This window comes from Chelonia mydas, chromosome 9, assembly GCF_015237465.2.
Source record: "Chelonia mydas isolate rCheMyd1 chromosome 9, rCheMyd1.pri.v2, whole genome shotgun sequence".
Lineage (NCBI taxonomy): Eukaryota > Metazoa > Chordata > Testudines > Cheloniidae > Chelonia > Chelonia mydas.
The window spans coordinates 80,448,383-80,465,700 of record NC_057855.1 but is presented as its reverse complement, the minus strand read 5'-3'; the positions used below and the strand labels follow the sequence as shown (position 1 = coordinate 80,465,700).

The 17,318-nt window shown below is 42.2% G+C and overlaps 1 protein-coding gene across 1 annotated transcript; it reads left to right on the top strand.

The window, feature by feature from the left end:
- The first annotated feature begins 1,422 nt into the window (after positions 1–1,422).
- On the top strand, positions 1,423–13,976 carry LOC102929463 (ras-like protein family member 11A-like). Its single transcript, XM_007060172.4, has 4 exons — positions 1,423–1,789; positions 3,217–3,273; positions 7,241–7,323; positions 12,523–13,976. Exons 1-4 carry the CDS (start codon positions 1,645–1,647, stop codon positions 12,988–12,990), a joined length of 753 nt encoding a protein of 250 aa, XP_007060234.1. The 5' UTR covers positions 1,423–1,644; the 3' UTR covers positions 12,991–13,976.
- The last annotated feature ends 3,342 nt before the right edge of the window (positions 13,977–17,318 follow it).

Here is a 17,318-nt window from a genome sequence, read left to right as displayed (position 1 = left end):
ATTCCTCCTGGGTTCTATTCCCACCTCTGGAAGTGACTATAATAGTTTACAAAGCAATAATACTTGGCCCTCACATAGCAATTCAATACAAGTGTTATTTAGTGAGTAATTATTAGCAGCCTCATTTTACAAATGGAGAAACCAAAGCTTCCTAAGTCACTTGACTCCTGTGCCTATTTTCCTAGACCACTGTGAACCAAGGCCAGATTTCAAGAGCATAGCATCCAATATGCACTCAGCATGCTGAGCTCTTTTGAAAATGGGAAACGGAGCTCTTTTGACAACTTGGCTGTAGTGCACTGAGAATAGGATTGACAGTCTGGAGACCCCAGGCCTGATTTTCCATTCTGCTCCATTAGTTTTCTGTCACCATCATACTCTTGATCTTAAAACCTACTCTAGGGGGAACTCAGAGCCATGCTGTGACTGAAAGATGCTGCAACACCCTGAATTCCCTGGGTATAAGGAGCAGACCCAGAATAGCCAGCTCTGTACCCTTTTCTCTTACAGGAGGCTCCAGTGCAAAAGGTGTGGTAGGCACAGGAGAGGGTAGTGGCTGCTGTATTCCCAAATCCGGCTGGCTCATCACCCACACACAGATCTTTGTAACAATGGAACACGTTAAGGCTGCCCTAATGTATACTGGAGCCTGTGGTGCACCATCACTCCCTGGGCTGGGCACAGCAACACAGTAGGGATGTGTGTAGGCCTTTTTTGACTCTAGGGTTGACAGTCCATCACCAGCACTAAATTCACTTTAAAATGTCCAAAAGGACAGTTGTGACCTAGCACAATGCTGACACACATACCCACACAGTCTAAGTACAGACTCATTGCATTGTTACACTGTTGACCAATGACCTATTTAAAAAAAATAAAGCAACTATCAACAAATGATTCTCCCCTTGAACAATAAGAATGAAAAGTATTGACATTATTTGTGTCATCTAATAACTTACAAATACCCAAAGGTATTGCTTTCTGAGAGGCTGCAAAATACAATCTAAAACTGCTTAAATCCTCATTATAATGCAGAGGAATGTCCATCAGCTCAAGCTCTCTTAAGGGATCCAAGTGTGTCACCTGTACACAACAGATCAGAATGGAAGGCAGAGAAAACTGGGTCCAATTGAAAGTAAAAAGGGAATTCAGATAGGCAGAACAGAATTATTCAAACTACAATTTCACCAGGACAGTTCAGGGTGGCCATATCTTGCTGAAACAACCATCATGACGATTAAAAAAATTGAAGGATGTGTTTTCAGCTCAGAGCCAAGGTACAGCACGTAGAACAGGCAGCGAGAAAAGATAAAGCAACAGACTGATCATGGTTCATAGGAGGCACACACTTTATGCCTTCTCTAGTGGAATGTCACGTTTTGACTTCTGATTGGCCGAGGAATGCAGGAGTCAGTTTTCACTGGAGTTGAACAGAAAGTTTCCCTCCGCTTTGCAAAGTCGCTGTCTGAGCAGAATCGTCGGAAAGAAGAGGCCAGCTGCTCTGATACTTCCCTAAAAAGCTACTTAAATGAAATGAGAGGACTTATCCATCCAAGGATTTACAGCCTAGAAAAGAAGCAAAGAAGTTTTTTTTTCCTTTTCTCCCCCTACTCCCAGTAGAGCTGATCAGATCTCAGTTCTGGCATGCGACTCATCTCTCAGAATACTATGTCACAGTATTCTACTAACTTTCTCTTGCTTCCCATACCCGAGTATCCTGTCTTAGACTGTGTGCCCAACAAAATCATCAAGCTTGTTGTACTTGGTGGCAGTAACGTTGGCAAGACAGGTAAGTCCACAGGGCTTTGATTGTATTTACAATGTAACTGTATTTACATTTTATGGTCAGATTGACCGGAGTCTGTATATACTCCAGACTGTAATTGTTGTATAGGTTTAATTACCACTTTAAAAAATGCTCAGAATTTTCAATGAGATGGATCAGATCATTCAATATATGTAGTTCAAAAGTGAGGTGGCATGGTCAAGTAGGTAGGACATTGAGTAGATGTCCAGAATCCTGCATTAAATTCTCAGCTTTACCACTCACCTACTGTATGATCTTGTACAAGTCACTTCACTGTGTCTCAGTTTCCCCATCTGAAAAATGGGACTAATGATACTTGCCTTCGTGGTATGTACCACTTTGAAATCTATGGATGAAAAAAGTATTATTTTCCACATATTTTTCTATGATTTGGGGTGGGGACAAGGAAGAGAGAGAAATTGAGTTTAGTTTAGAAATTTAGTTTTTGTATGTGTGGATTGTGATTTCACAAATAAGCAAATTTTAGTAGGAACAGACTTTGTTTTACTATATCTGAGGTCCCGCTTCCACTTAGTAAAATTTAAGCAGCCCCCTTGTATAGAAATTTAAAGTAGCTCATTGAAGATAGTGGCATAGCTGCATAGTTAAACAGCTGACTAGACGGAGCTGCATGTCAGTGGTGGGTGTAATAATCTTTAAAAATGGAGTCTGTGGGAATGCTGCGTGCAGATAGGGCTTGCAGAATCAGACCCTTCATTGTTTGTCAGTTGATTAATTTTGCCAACTATTTGGGATGAAAGGCACTATAGAAATAAGATGCTGTTACTGTAAAAAAAAATACCACAGTTCTTCTCAGAAAGAGATCAAGAGACAGCAAAATGTTTTCCAAGCTTTCTAGCCCTAGGATCTTTGAAACCATCAGAAATTAAGATGAGCAAGAAGTTCCCACTTGCTACAGATTGATCACTTGCACAGCACATGCAGTTTGTCCATTGGATAAAATGAATAGATTCACAGATTTGAGGCCAGAAGGGACCACTAGATCATCCATTCTGATCTCTGATATCCATAGACCAGGTCTTAAACTTGGTACTGTGAACCATCGTAGTACTGTAAGAATTTGCTTTGTTTTAGTTCATCAAATTATTTTAAGCTCAAAGGGTAGCTTGTGATAGCTTCATTGACATTCACATTACTCTATGAGTAGCCTGATTAAAATCAGTGGGACAACTCATGAGACAGGGTGCTGGCAACCCAGAGTGATGGTATCATACTCTGGCCCCAAATAATTTCCTATGTGGGCAAAAATGGACCCATATGTCCAGAGTAATATATGAACAAAGTTTATCTTGGTGCTACACTAAGTCAGCTAGTAAGACATTACATGCATTCTGCAAAGGCTGATATTGACTCAGATTAAAGGCCCATGTTTTTTCCTTGTTTTACAGCCCTGGTTGTGCGCTTTCTCACTAAAAGATTTATTGGAGACTATGAGGCCAATACTGGTGAGTCTACTTCCTTGTGCGGCATTACAGATAGATTCCTTTTCCAATCACTGTGTATTACAAGAAAGTGAAGCAGTTAGATGCCCATAAGGTGCATATTTCCAGATAATTGCCTCAGGCTATGAAAACAATAAATCAAAGGCTCGTTATTTACGATCCTTTTAGTCAGTATTATTTCCACTCTGATGGAAAAGGTTCAGAGGGAAAGATTGGCTTGGGGACATACCTACATTAAAGGCAGAATCAAGGAATGTTTCATATATCAACTGAACAATAGAGGCCAAATGCTACCCTGCCTGTGCAACCCCAGTGAAGTAAATGGGATTTCACTAGAGTGTAAGAGTCATCCCAGAATTTTGTCCTATGTGTTTGCTTTTTTCAGGGACTTTAGTGTTGATGTAGAATGCCTAGATTGAAGTCCTCTGTACCCAGGACAGGTACAGTGGTAATGGAAGCTTTCCCCACTTTGCCTTGCTATTTTTTCCAATCCTGACCCACAGGGATCATCTCAGAGCAGGAGTGGCCAACCTGTGGCTCTGAAGTCACATGCGGCTCTCCAGAAGTTTAATATGCGGCTCCTTGTGTAGGCCCCAACTCTGGGGCTGGAGCTACAGGCGCCAACTTTCCAATGTGCCGGGGGGTGCTCACTGCTCAACCCCTGGCTCTGCCACAGGCCCTGTTCCCACTCCACCCCTTCCTGACCCCTCCCCTGAACCTGCCGTGCCCTCGCTCCTCCGCCCCCCACCCCCGAGCCTCCTGCATGCCATGAAATAGCCGATCGGGAGAGAAGGGGAGGTGCTGATCAGTGGGGTTGGGGGGGGTGGGAGACTCTGGAAGTGGAGGGGGGGTGCGGGTGGGGGGCTGCTGACATATTACTGAGCTCTTTGGAAATGTACATTGATAAATTCTGGCTCCTTCTTGGGCTCAGGCTGGCCACCCTTGTCTCAGAGGGTATGATGCTGTGACCCATTTACTCCACACCCTCTCTGCCCACCAGGACACCCATTGTATTAGCAGGGTCTGTAAAGTGGATACCTGTGCACTAGGAACTGTACTGAGACCAGTTAACTCATCTCACATGTAGGCCACCTAACAGCTATGGGTGAACTATCAAGCTGGGCTGGATTCAAACCAGTGATTTTGTAATTGTTTTGCTTTGGGAGATACATGTTGAGTTGAGAAGGAAGAGTCAGAAATAGGGATGGTGGAGAACCAGAAGCCTTTGATCTACTCGCCTGTCTGGTGAGTGATGGTCTGGAAGCTTTTACTGACTGCCTCCTTCCATTGACCCTAAATAAACCTTGACAGTTCAGTCTTTGTACTGCTTCTCTTTCTTTTCCTCCACCTTTCCTGCAAGACACTGTCAATCAAGCTAGATTTCTAAGTTTCACAATGGATTGCTACCAGACACATTGCTAAGAACTGCATGTTTTTCTTCCATTAAGCTACCAGCCCTACAGCCATACTGGAGCAGAAACAAATATGCTAAAGATAAGAAACAGGTGTTAGTAAATCTGTAATCACATGACTATGCTTCTCCTGCGGCTGGATATAAGGCAGAACACTGTCAGCATCTGGAAGTACCTGTACTTTTCCCTGTGATATATTACAGAGTAGGAATAGCATATTGGCTGGTCTTGGTTCAGGGGTTAGGTATCTCCCCATAAAACAGCACAATCTTTTCCAGCTTAACATCTGACACATTTTCATAGCGCTCACAGAAAAGTTATTCATGCAGTGCAGTCAGGTTTAAAATGTACTATTTTAATGCTGGATTCAAATGCAGTGAACTTTGCCATAGTGAATGTCCTCATATTCTAAACGTTTCTATGAGCTCAGATATTTTTCCATTGGAGCAAATATACCTGCTTCTGTGAACCAAATTTTAGAGACATTTCTCACAGGGATGATATATCGTTTTAAACTAAGGTTCACATGCACCACAGTTGGCGCTTATTGGCTTGTTCATAAGTAATCTGAATTGAGGCCAAGGACTCAATAGGCCATGAAGAGTCAACTCCCTGCTTTCCCCTGGAGGGGATTCCTCCAGGTCAGAGTTGAAACATATTGCCTAGGCAGTAGCAGTGAAGCTTGTACTGGGACAGTATGAACACTGAACAGTGCCGCGCTGACAGCTGTTGAGACTGTAGTTCTCTGTTTAGCCGTGTTTAACAGGGGCTCTCACCTCTCGAGTGCCTCCTGCTGCTGTGTGCGGTACCGCAGTCCTTTTCCCGCTCCTGGTGTCCCATGGGTTGTTGGCCTCACTTGGCATGTTGTCAGTGGCTTGGCCCTCCAGCCAAGTCACAAAGTCCAAATGAATTCCTTCTGGGGTAGTAAAGAGTCCAATAAATGAAACAGTCTCTTTGCGCTCGCTAGCGTCTTCAGTCCAGCTCTGGGCCCTTTAACTTCAGCCCTTCACTCGGGCTTCCCAATGAGACTTGTCCTCTACTCAGGGTTTACATCACTTGGCCTGGGAACCCAGCCCCACCCACTACTCCAGGTTCCGATCCTGGGACCCTATGCACAGCAGCCATGTACTACTCACTTCAATTCGTTGCTGCTATTTCATTGAACCTCTTCCCACCTGGCCCCCTTATCTTCATCCCTGACCGCAGGGTTAAAGTTCTCAGGTCCTCTCTCTCTCCCAGCTTAAGCAAATGCAGCCAGAACCACACTCTGGTTGTTTCTTGAGCTCCTGTGGCCAGAGAAGAGTCCCCTGCCTTGCTCCTCTGGTCCCAGCCAGGAACTGCTCTGCTAAGGCCTGGCACCTCCTGATTAGCTGCTTCTGTGCAGCCTCGGTAGGCAGGCCTGGAGGACCCACCTTTGTTGCTCCTTTACTGGCTCTTAGTGTAGTAGAACCAGAACTTAGTGTAGTAGGGCCTTTAGCATGGGGCCACAAAGGGCCTGTCCCACCATGTCACTTGTGTTACGTTTTATAGCTAAACAAAGAGGACATCAGTTTCCAAGCTGTCATTATGTCAACCATGGATACTTCATAAACCCCAAACCTAAGCTTTCTTTATGTTGTTGGACCTGCAATACAAAAACAAATATAGTTCAAACCCAACATCTCCATTGTCTTGATCAAAGTTGGGCCAAGCCTAGAAACTTTTATCCAGCCCTCATGCTCTGAACCTTAGTGATTTGGATAAAATGGGACCTGGATACATGCTATCCCTACTTTGGGGGTTTCAGAACCATAGTCTGACTGATGAGATTCTGCAGACCCATAATAATAGCCTGAACTTTCTAGTCTTAATGCATGGTTGTGTGCTCCATTTACAATACTGTATGTATTTGGCATGCTTTTCCTTGCACTTACAGTAGAAATCCATGGAAAACAGCTCACTCCTTTAACAGTGAATTCCCTGATTCACTTGTGATTACAAGTACTTCCAATCTGCATTATAGAAGAGTGCTACTCTATGTGGAATCAATGGCTTATTTTAAGTGGGCACAGAAATCCCATTCAGGTTGTCCTCTCTCATTCCAAAAGAAGTAGCAGATCATTAGGAAAAAGTCATCTATCAGAAAGAAGAACAGATATTCCTCAGTAATGTGAGTCACAGGAGAAATCGTAGGCCAGTATTTGCAACCATTGAAAATGGATTCTGGATTTGAAACTGTTGTGTTGCTCTTTGAACATGTCACATAAAATAATCTGGCCTGATTGTTTCATGGGTAAAGTAGTTTATAAAGAATTTAATTTAATTTTTAATAAAGAGTTTAAAAATGAAGAATTTAGATACAGCCCAGGGTGGTGGAAACACCCAGTCAAGGAACATATATAATACCATGTTACTTGGGCAACCAATCACACAAATTCACCCCTGTGTAAAGGGCTAGCCTGGGACCTATGTGCCATATAATTCCCAGGACTCAGGACTAGAATATTCTGATTTTGACTGGATTTACTTTTTTTTCTCCGTTACATGTACTGTCTCTAATTATCTTACTTATTTATCAGGTGCCTTGTATTCAAGAAAATTCACCATAGACGGAGAGCAGATCTCCTTACAGGTGCAGGATACACCCTTTGTCTCATTGGAGGTAAAATGTCTGCTCAATGGATTTATGCTTCAGAATACAGTGGGTGCCTTTTGTTAATTGCCAGCTCTTTGGTCTCCCCTATACGTAACTCTTGTCATTAGCAGATGTGCCCGAACTAGAACCCCAAATGTGGACATCCCAACTCAGATGGCCTCTGCCCTGCCTCACCTACTCCTTTAAGTCAGGCTCCTTTCAAGTTAAATCAAGGCCAAAAGAAATGACTTAGTGCAGCCCAAGCTTAAACTGAGGAATAAAGCTGCAGGGTTAGCTTGGTTCAACCAAGTCTTTGCTTAATCTAATTGCTGGCCAGGAGTTCCTGTCCCTGGATGAGCAGAAGGAACTCTCAACTGTCCAGAGGCCAATCTGGCTGCTCAGGTTAGACCCTCCTCTCCCAGAGCAAATCTCTCTTCCTTCTGAGTGACAGTCTTTATAGCAGCTGTAGAAATCTCCAGTTGGGGGCCTTCTTAGTATCTGCATTAAACCACTCCTTACTTCTCAGGTGCATGAGGTGGATAAGCCCCATCACACCAACCCCCCACCAGATTTTAGGGTGTTTTCGTTATAATTCCTGGCTAGGGACCTCTAAAGAGCAGTAAAAGAGCATAAAAGAGCAGTGCTAAAGAGCAGTAAAGAGCAGTGCTAAACTGACTATTTTTTTGGAGCTGGTTTGGAAGCAGACCAAAATGGTGGAAATTTCACAGAAGCATCAAATTTTGTGATATTTTCCCCTTGAATGGTGGAACTCTCACAAGATCAACTGTTTTCATGAAGTTTCTAAGATTTAGGGCCAAAATTAAGTGCATTTTCATCAACACTGAACCCAAATCCTAGGTTTGGTTTTTCCTTGAAACCAAATCCAAACCCAGATTTAATTTAGCATATATCTGAATCCAAACACCATTATCAATCTCATCCTCTCTCATGTCAAACCTGAAAAGGTTTGAAGATCCTGTTTAGTTTAGATATGCACCTGAAAATACAGATGCTTCTCTGTGTCCTGGCTGAGTTATCCATCATGAGTTTGCAGAGCTGGGCAGGAAATCTCTTGTAATCCAGGATTCCATCTGAGTTTTCTTTGATCACTATAAATTAGTTTAAGTGAAAAGCCAAAAGTCCCAACCAATCGTGTCCCATGCCTTTTTAGAATGGGGGTGGTGGGTGGGTGAAATGGAGGAACATACATCCTGGTCATCACTCATTCTGAATGCTACCATCATCCACAATGACAAAAGGAAGGCAGGGAAACCTCCAGAACCCTTTACAAAATGTTTTGGAAACTTGGTCAGATTTTGTGGGGAGAAATTAAAAAAAAATTCTCTTTTTATAAACAACTATTTTTCCAAGGAAATTTTATTTAAAAACCACGTTTTTCTCATGAAGCAGAAGTCTGTGCTATGCAAACAATATTCTATTTTGAAAGGAATTCTTACCCTGCTTGTAAGGCTTCCAGAGGAATAAAACAAGAATTAAAATGCATGCAGAAGCCCAGATCTCACATTTTTGCTAGTGCCAAACAGAACTTGACCTTTCAAAGTTTTGATTTCAGTTGAACCCATGATTTTAGTGGTTTTGAAATTTAGTAAAAGAAGCTCTCCTATCAAGGACACAAAGTACAGAATGACATCAATTGCCAAGTATAGTCTTTCCCTCTATTTGTAAAAATACGGCAGAGGATCAAAAAGGTATGTTGTAGTCTGAAGCCCTAACTAAAAGCCCTATCATTTTCAGAGGATGAAATTCACCTCTGTGCAGAGGCCCAGCATATGGCTTATGTGCCACTTACACCCTCAAAATAATGCTTAAGTGGGAATTAACTGGTACTAGCTCTCTGCACAGGTGTGACTATCACCCAGAGACCCTGTTGACAGAAATTAGGCACTGTAACCAGGGAAGCATGATAAATACATAATAAAGGGAATCCACCTTTCATTCTATCCTGGGAGTGGAGGGAGCGTGAAGGAGGTCCACTCCCCTTCCTTTCTCTCCAGATATAAAATCATTTTTCAGATTTCACTATTTTGACTCGACACTGACCCGAGTTTTGATTTCTGGAACCAGGGCCGAATTTTGCAGCATTCAGAGGTGTTACCTCTGAGGTTTGGAGTCAGCACTATTTCTAATTTAATGATGGGAGGCTTCATTTCCTTTGTCCCAGTGAAAGCCCTGCACTGTTTCAATAATTCCCACAAAAGCTTTTTACCTTGGGTCTGTGTTTGCACCAAATGGTGTAATTGAAGTGATTTCAAGGGCTCATTTCTGAATTGAGCCATCAAAAGGATGTTTGACTAGATTGTGTTCATGTGTTTTCTAAGGAGATCCTTGAACTACAATGAGTCACTTGCACTCTGACATCTGTGTGCTGTGATTTCTGGAGAGAGTCATGTGGAGTTACTCAGAATTCTAACAACATCGGAAATGTTAATGTTTAAAAAAAACCAGAAGCAGACAGATAACTGGGTTTGTTAAATGATTAATTGCTACTTGAAATATCCATAGCCAGTGACCGTGTGTAGTTTTTAATTTGTAAGGAGACATGTCTGTAAACAAACTAGCTTATTAGTCTTCTATTTTTGTGAATAAAACATTCCACTGAGGATTATCACATCTATCTTACCGCTGGCTGGGCCCAGCCATTGTAACTGAGAACTTCTGCTCAGGAAAGCTGCATTCATCTGTTCCAAAGAAGTTTTCAAATCCTTGTTTATAGCAACTAGTTCTTTTCCCTGCTAAAATGAGTTAGCTGGTGAAAGGGGCCTGGGGATACAAAGGAGGGCTACTTATATACAGATCAGTTACAGTAACCATGCAAGCTTCCCCTCTCCCCACACACTGCCCTGCCAATGTGCTGACCTGGGGCACCAGAGAGTTCACGCACCTTAACCTTTGAACTGACAGTGAAGATATCTATTCATTCTAGGTGTGACTGTAATGTTTGTGAGGTTGGACACCTGTTTGGCGGGAACTGGATTGAGACCCAGCAATTCATTTCACATAAATAGAGGTCACTTGTTATATCCCGAGAGTTGCATTCCATGTGGAAATGATCCATGAGTATCTCAACTCTTTAATGGCTTAGGGTGCTGCTGTACCAATGATATGGCCTTACTGCTGTGTGCATCCCACAGCACCACTAATGAGAAAAATCCAAACACAGCATGGGATCAAGTGTGATGGCACTGTGAGATGGAAGAGATGAGGTGTTATTAGATTTTTTGAGCCATTGCCTCCAATGTCTGTGGTCTAAACTAAAGAAAAAATTTTCAAAGGTACAAAGGGCAATTAGGGACCCAACTCCCATTGAAAGTTAGGCCCCCAACTCCCATTTGTACCTTTGAGAAATCTCCCCCTTAAGCAAAGATTGCTCTTTTAGTTTTGCCTACAGTATTCCTCCTGCTGTCTGATCAGTTATTACATAATACATTTAAGCCATCATTTTCAACCCCAAGTGCCTGAAGTTAGGCTCCTAAACCCATATTTAGGTGCCTAAATAAAGTGATCAATTTGGGGCAAGTGCTGAGCACCCACAAACCCCACTGAAACCAATGGGAGCTGCACATGCTCGGCACCTTTGAAAAATCAGACCACTTTTATTTAAGTGCTTGAATGTGGATTTAGGAGCCAACCTTAGACAGCCAGGGTTTAACATTTTGTCCTTTTCTCCTATTTTCTTGTTGTTGAATCTGACAAGTTAAATATCTGTCAAAAAAACTGTTGATGATTTTTCCCGGTGTTTCATGCTAGAGAAAAAAAGAAACCAAATTACCATATGAATGGTCGATATGATAGAACAATGTTTTAGTAATGGGGAAGGGTCTGACAGGTTGCTGAAGTTCAATTTTAATTTAGGGTGATTAGATTTTGGGTCTGTCCTACAGCTTTCACTTAGCTAATTAGCTCATGGATTATTTTTATGCCAGTTTATTCTGGACAAATGTATTCATACTGGGCCGTTCAATAATTTGATAAGACTCCCAGAATTTCATTTGGCAAAAGATGTTGGGCCAGACATTGCAAAATGCTGAGCATCCCCTGGTTAGGTTCCAGAGGTTCCAAGAGACTTTAATTCCCTCTGACGTTAGTGGCGACTGAAGGTGCTTAGTACCTTGTAGGATCTGACCTAGAGTGAAAGAAGTTACAAGGACTTGTATGTTGTTTCAAAGAGCCTATAATATTGGCAGAAACATTTCTTATCAGACCAAGCCTGCCAGATAAGAACATGCAATGCTAATCTCCCTATCTAATAGAATAAAACCCCAGCAAAGATATTAAAAGTAATCGATTTTACTAAAAAAAACCTCATACTTAGAAATGAACAGATCACAACACAGGCCAAAAAGTAACACATCAGCTTCCTTTGCATTCTTCCCCTGGTGATTGTTATTCCTGTCCTGATTAGGAGCAATGATGTTATAACACCTGATATGGGCACTCTTGGACTGTGCAGACATGACAAAAAGACAGCTAACAGTAATCAGAAATCCACCGCCTCCTGGAGAAAGTAATCAGTGTTCAGGCCACCATTTATTTTCAGCTCCAGTGAACAATCACTTGCAGTAGATTACTTTTTCTAAAAAAATCTTTTAGTCTGAATATCCGGAGAAACTTGCAGATGGTAAGATCCATCAGACAGTGGAAAAGTCTCCTCAGGAAAATGGTAGAAACCCCATCCTTTGAGACATTAAACACTGGACCGGAAAAGGCACTAAAGAAGGTACTGTAGGGAACAATCCTTTCCTTGGATAAGTGGGGCTAGACTAGATGATCTGACAGTTTTTTTCTGTCTAACTTTCTGGCTCTAACCTTGATGATTCCATTTATCACCCCTGATAAAGAGGGGAGGGGTGCTGAATACTGATTCAATAAATACAAAATCCATTTGAACAAAGCATCAATGTTCTGACCATTTTTTAACCACCGAACAACAGCCTGGTCTCCACTCCATTATCTGTGCTGCCAGATCCTATTCATATTCCATTGACATATCATGGTATTTCATCCTAGACCTGGTACATTCAACAGCAGTCAGAGTTGCCTTTTGCTCTGTATTTGTGTCAGATTAAGTAGCAGCAATGTGATGAAATGGAGCAATTGCCTGCTCCCAGTGCTGTATGATCACTTGCTGCTGCCCTGTCTGATGGTAGCTTTTTTTGCTTCTTACTCTCTGTTTTCTAATCTCTCATCTCTTGGTTTTGATGGCAGGATGATAATGACAGTATTTGCTGCCAGGAGCAAATAAACCGTTCAATCTACTGGGCGGATGGTTTTGTATTCGTTTACTCCATCACAGACTACGATAGCTACCGGGTCATCCGACCCCTGTACCAGCACATTCGCAAGATCCACCCCAACGCCAACATCCCCCTGCTTCTGATGGCCAACAAAGGAGACCTGCTGCGAGCCAGGCAGGTGTCCTCCAGAGAAGGGCTTCAACTGGCCAATGAGCTGGGTGGCACTTACTGCGAAGTGTCAGCCCGGGAGAACTGTGAGGGGGTACATGAGGCCTTCCAGCAACTTTGCCAGGAGGTGGGCAGGATGATTGGAAGCTGCAATGGGGAAAAAAGGAGAGGGCTCCACCTCATCCGGCCCAAGTCTCCAAACATGCAAGACTTAAAGAGACGTTTGAAACAGGCACTGTCTTCCAAAGGGAAATCTGCCACTACACTTTGACATAGCTGACAGCTAGTTCAAAAAGCAAGCAAGCAAGCTGATATTTATGTCTTTATTTCCTCAAAATTCAATAGACACATTGGTTTTTAAAGATCTCAGTTAAACATCCTCTGTTTCCTTCAGCAAAAGGACCTATAGAATGGATATTTCTGAGCAAGAATTTGGAAACTGTGTTTAAAACAATAACGTGTCAAAAGCTATGCACTTTTTAAAAGGGGGACACCGTCAAGTAGTTTATGCCTAAAATTTAGGTTTTATTAATAAGAAAAGATTTTTAAAATCCTAGAGAAGTGAAGAGAAATGTCTTGGGTTTTTGTTTTGGGATGTAAATATTCCCAAACACAAACATTAAGGAGCTAAAGCATGATAACAGGAGTATGAAACTGACTATATACAGAAAGTGAAACTCCACTAGACTACTTTCCCTATCCTGTGCTAGCTAAGTGAAATTCAAAAAGCAAACAAAGAGAAATGGTGAAAACTAAGTGAGATTCAAATTAGATACTTTAAATTATGTTATAAAGTTATTAATAACAATGGGAACGATTTTTTCAAATATGATTTTTATCATTACAGTGCCTTTTTAAAGGGAGTGTAAAAAAATTACAGTTCTCTGATTTTTTTATTTTTATTATTACAAGTAACACCTGGGTTGACTGTAACTGAAAGATTGGAGGAAAAAGATATGTTTCTCTTTTTTTTTTTTTCAGGTTGTTTACTTTGACAGCACTCTTTAGTTAGTTTCACTACAGTCTGCTTCCCCCATTTTTATGTGGGTCTTCACATGGCAACAGGAGAGAAAAAAACATCAAAAAAGATAGAGAAGTGTGATTGGGCTGGCAGCAGCTCATTGCGTTGTGTCTCGGCATGCGCATCTCGCAGTATAACCTTCATCACGTGATTTTTTTAAAATAGGATCTTAGTTTTGTTAGCGTTGTTTGTAGAAAAAAAAGTTTAACTGTATAAATAAAGTTAATTAACCCTCAGAGCAATTCCCACAAAGCCCACTAAGCAGCTGAGCCAATCTTATTGCCTGCAGTTGGTTTGAATATGTTTGTGTGTGTGTATACAACATAAATCCACAAGGCCATACAGGTGTTGCGTCATTAGTTGTGCATTGTATGCAGAAGCAGCCTATAAGTGGAGGTGGACCAAACCACAAAACACTAATCCTGTTCCAAACTTTCAGAGAACTCGGGAGTTGCCAGGTTAGGGATTTGGTTGGGGTTGATCCTTGTACAAGAAATTATTATTCTGAGTCGACTAAGGAAATAAATAGATATTTCTGTGAGGTACAATACAATCCTGATGCTTTTACATGCACAGGCCTGCAGCAGGAGTTAATGATTTGAAGGTAACTGTTATGGATTAATCCAAGAGTACAGTGACTCATCTGTCTTCAGTGCTTCACACAAACATATTTAAGAGGAGATTTATGTTGCATTGTTTATAAGACAGTATCAATGAGGGCTGGACAGCCTAAGATACTTTTGCAACACTATTTGGTTAGAAGTAACTTCACTAAGAAAACCATAGCTCCATTCTTACTCAGCACACAGCTTCTTATATGCATATTTGAAGCAAGAGATTAATGGACAAGCAGTGCTAGGTGGCCAGGGCTGAGCTGGTTTGTGAGCTGAAAGTCTTTTTTTATTAATTATTATTATTATTACTTTAATAAACAAGGCTATTTATCCATCCCCAACTGCTCCACAGACTTGTGGGAGCTTGGGCAAGTCTCTTAACTTCTCTCTGCCTCAGTTTCCTCATCTGTAAAATAAGAATAAGGATATTTACCCACCTTTGCAAAGTGTTATTGGATCAATACATGAAAAACACAAGCTAATTGTTTCCATTTACGATAGAGATGGTTTTAAACCACAACACCCAGCACCCCAAAGCTGAGGGCTGTTGGCATCCAGGATTTAGATACAGAGGATGCTAATGCTGGGAACCACATAGAAAATTCAGAACTTGATTTCAAAAACCCTCTACATTTCAAAGGGGTTTGTATTCAGTATTTTGGTTCAGGCCCATCTCTAGCTTACGGCATTTATGCTGAGTTATGTGGGCTTCAGTCTTATCCAGAGTTCTGATGTGAGCTGGAACCTGTTAAAGAGATCTTGTTAGCATGGTCCCCATAACTTCTCCCAGATGCATATCAAATGGATTGTGAAGGGAGAAGAAAATCAGATGATCATCTCCCTCTGCATGTGATTCATGTCAGGTCTGGAATGAGAGGGAAACAGTCCATTTCCGAGACACCAAACCAAACCAAACTAAACAAACTTAGTCTATTATCTGGAATGGCCAACTGATTGCCAAAAAGGGCCAATGGAAAGATATTGTGAAATTGCCGAGCCGATGATGGCAACTGGATTTCCTTACATCCAATGTCAAGGTTGGAGACGGTGGATCAAATTCAGACTTGCCACAAGCAACTGCAATTCCATTGACTTCGTTGGAGGAGCAGCTACATACGCTAGATCTGAATTTGGCCCTGGAGCTGCTGAATGTCGGTGGCACACCGGTGCTAGTTCAGGGGTGGCCAACCTGAGCCTGAGAAGGAGCCAGAATTTACCAATGTACATTGCCAAAGAGCCACAGTAATACGTCAGCAGTGCCCCCATCAGCTCCCCCCAGCCCCGCTCCCAGCGCCTTTCACCCACCAGCAGACCTGCCGATCAACACCTCCCCCTCCCAATCAGCTGTTTTGAGGCGTGCAGGAGGCTCTGGGGGCGGAGAGGAGCGAGGGCATGGCAGGTTCGGGGAGGGGACGGGAAGGCATGGAGTAGAGGCAGGGCCTGTGGCAGAGCCAGGGGTTGAGCAGTGAGCACCCCCCGGCACACTGGAAAGTTGGCGCCTGTAGCTGCAGCCCCAAAGTCGGTGCCTATACAAGGAGCCGCATATTAACTTCTGAAGAGCTGCATGTGGCACAAGTTGGCCACCCCTGTGCTAGTTCCTAGCCTCCCATGCATTTTTAGGCAGTTCTTAACCTCATTCATTGATAGCTATTTTTGTGAATGGCACAGGTGAGCTGTCTACATGAAAGTTAAACATCCCATGTTTCATTTAAAACTCACTGAACCCCAGATGCTGGAGCTGGAAAAGACCATCCAGTCCTTCTCCACTGGAGCCAGTCCAGGCTTGTCCCCTACAGCACTTTTCCTAGTGCTTCATTCAGTCTAGTTTTAAAAGTTCCAAGTGAGGGAAATTCCACAGCTTCTTTGGGAGACTACTCACAACCTAGAGACTGAATTTTTCAGCCTAATTTTTCCCTTTCTCGACCTTCTCCATGTACACATTTCAACCAGTTTAGTTAAACCAGTGCAATCTCTTGTGCAGACACTCATATTTTGGTTTAAGAGTAGCTGACTGCAGTTTAAAACCTAGTCCAAAAGGATTTAAATTAATCCCAAAGAACCCTGCTTTAAACCAAAATAGGAGTGTCCACTTAGCCTTTTGCTCTGATTTAAGTAACTCAGTTTACAATTACACCTTGAGTTAAACCAATGGAATTCTGCATGTACACAAGCCCTTAGATTCACCCCATCTCTCCTAGTTGCTCTCACTCCCATGGACCAGCTTAACAGTTCCTCACCCTGCTTTGTGCTCAGAGCATTCAGCTCAATTACATCCCAATCTCTTGCTTAGTCAGTGTTTAGCTAGACCTGTTTTGTTCTCAGACATCTCAGTCCCTGATTATTTTAGTTGATCTTCTCTGATTACCCTCCAATTTATCAGGAAGGTTCTATTTTGTAAGCTGCTGTGCACGCTACTGATGAGCACAGAACAGCTGTTGAATTAAAATGCACAGTCCCTGCTCTGCCAGATTCTTAAAGATTTTGGGATTGTTGGATTATGGAAAGGGCTCTCCAAAACTCAGTTCTACTCTCTTTTCAGCCATTAATCTCCTTAGTGATGGGTTCAAGCAATCTGTTACAAAGTGACACAGTTTATCTTAACTAAAGTGTATCAGTGTGGGTTCCTGTAGAGAGAGAAAAACAAAATGTGAAGCAGATAGATGAGTTGACAGGCTTGGTAAACACCTCGGAGCTGATTTATCTGAGAGCAGTTAGACCAATCCTTCTTTCTTCACAAAATATTTTTTCACATTTTCCATTTTATCCAAATGGGTTTCAAGTCAAAGCCTCTGGATCTCATCTCACAGGGGACACTTACTGTTTACTCCACAGCAAGCTGAGCGGAAGCTGCACATTTTCTAAGTTTGATGGGTGAAAAGTATACATGCCTTGAGTGCTGTTACAGTGAATGACTGTAGAGACTGTTCCTATGGACACTGTGTGTTTTTCTCACTCTGGGCAATA

Coding starts and splice junctions, on each gene's coding strand:
- LOC102929463 (XM_007060172.4), top strand. CDS start 1,645: ATGCGACTCATCTCTCAGAATACTATGTCACAGTATTCTACTAACTTT. Junction 3,274..7,240: donor AGACTATGAGGCCAATACTG/GTGAGTCTACTT, acceptor CTTATTTATCAG/GTGCCTTGTATTCAAGAAAA. Junction 7,324..12,522: donor CACCCTTTGTCTCATTGGAG/GTAAAATGTCTG, acceptor TTTTGATGGCAG/GATGATAATGACAGTATTTG.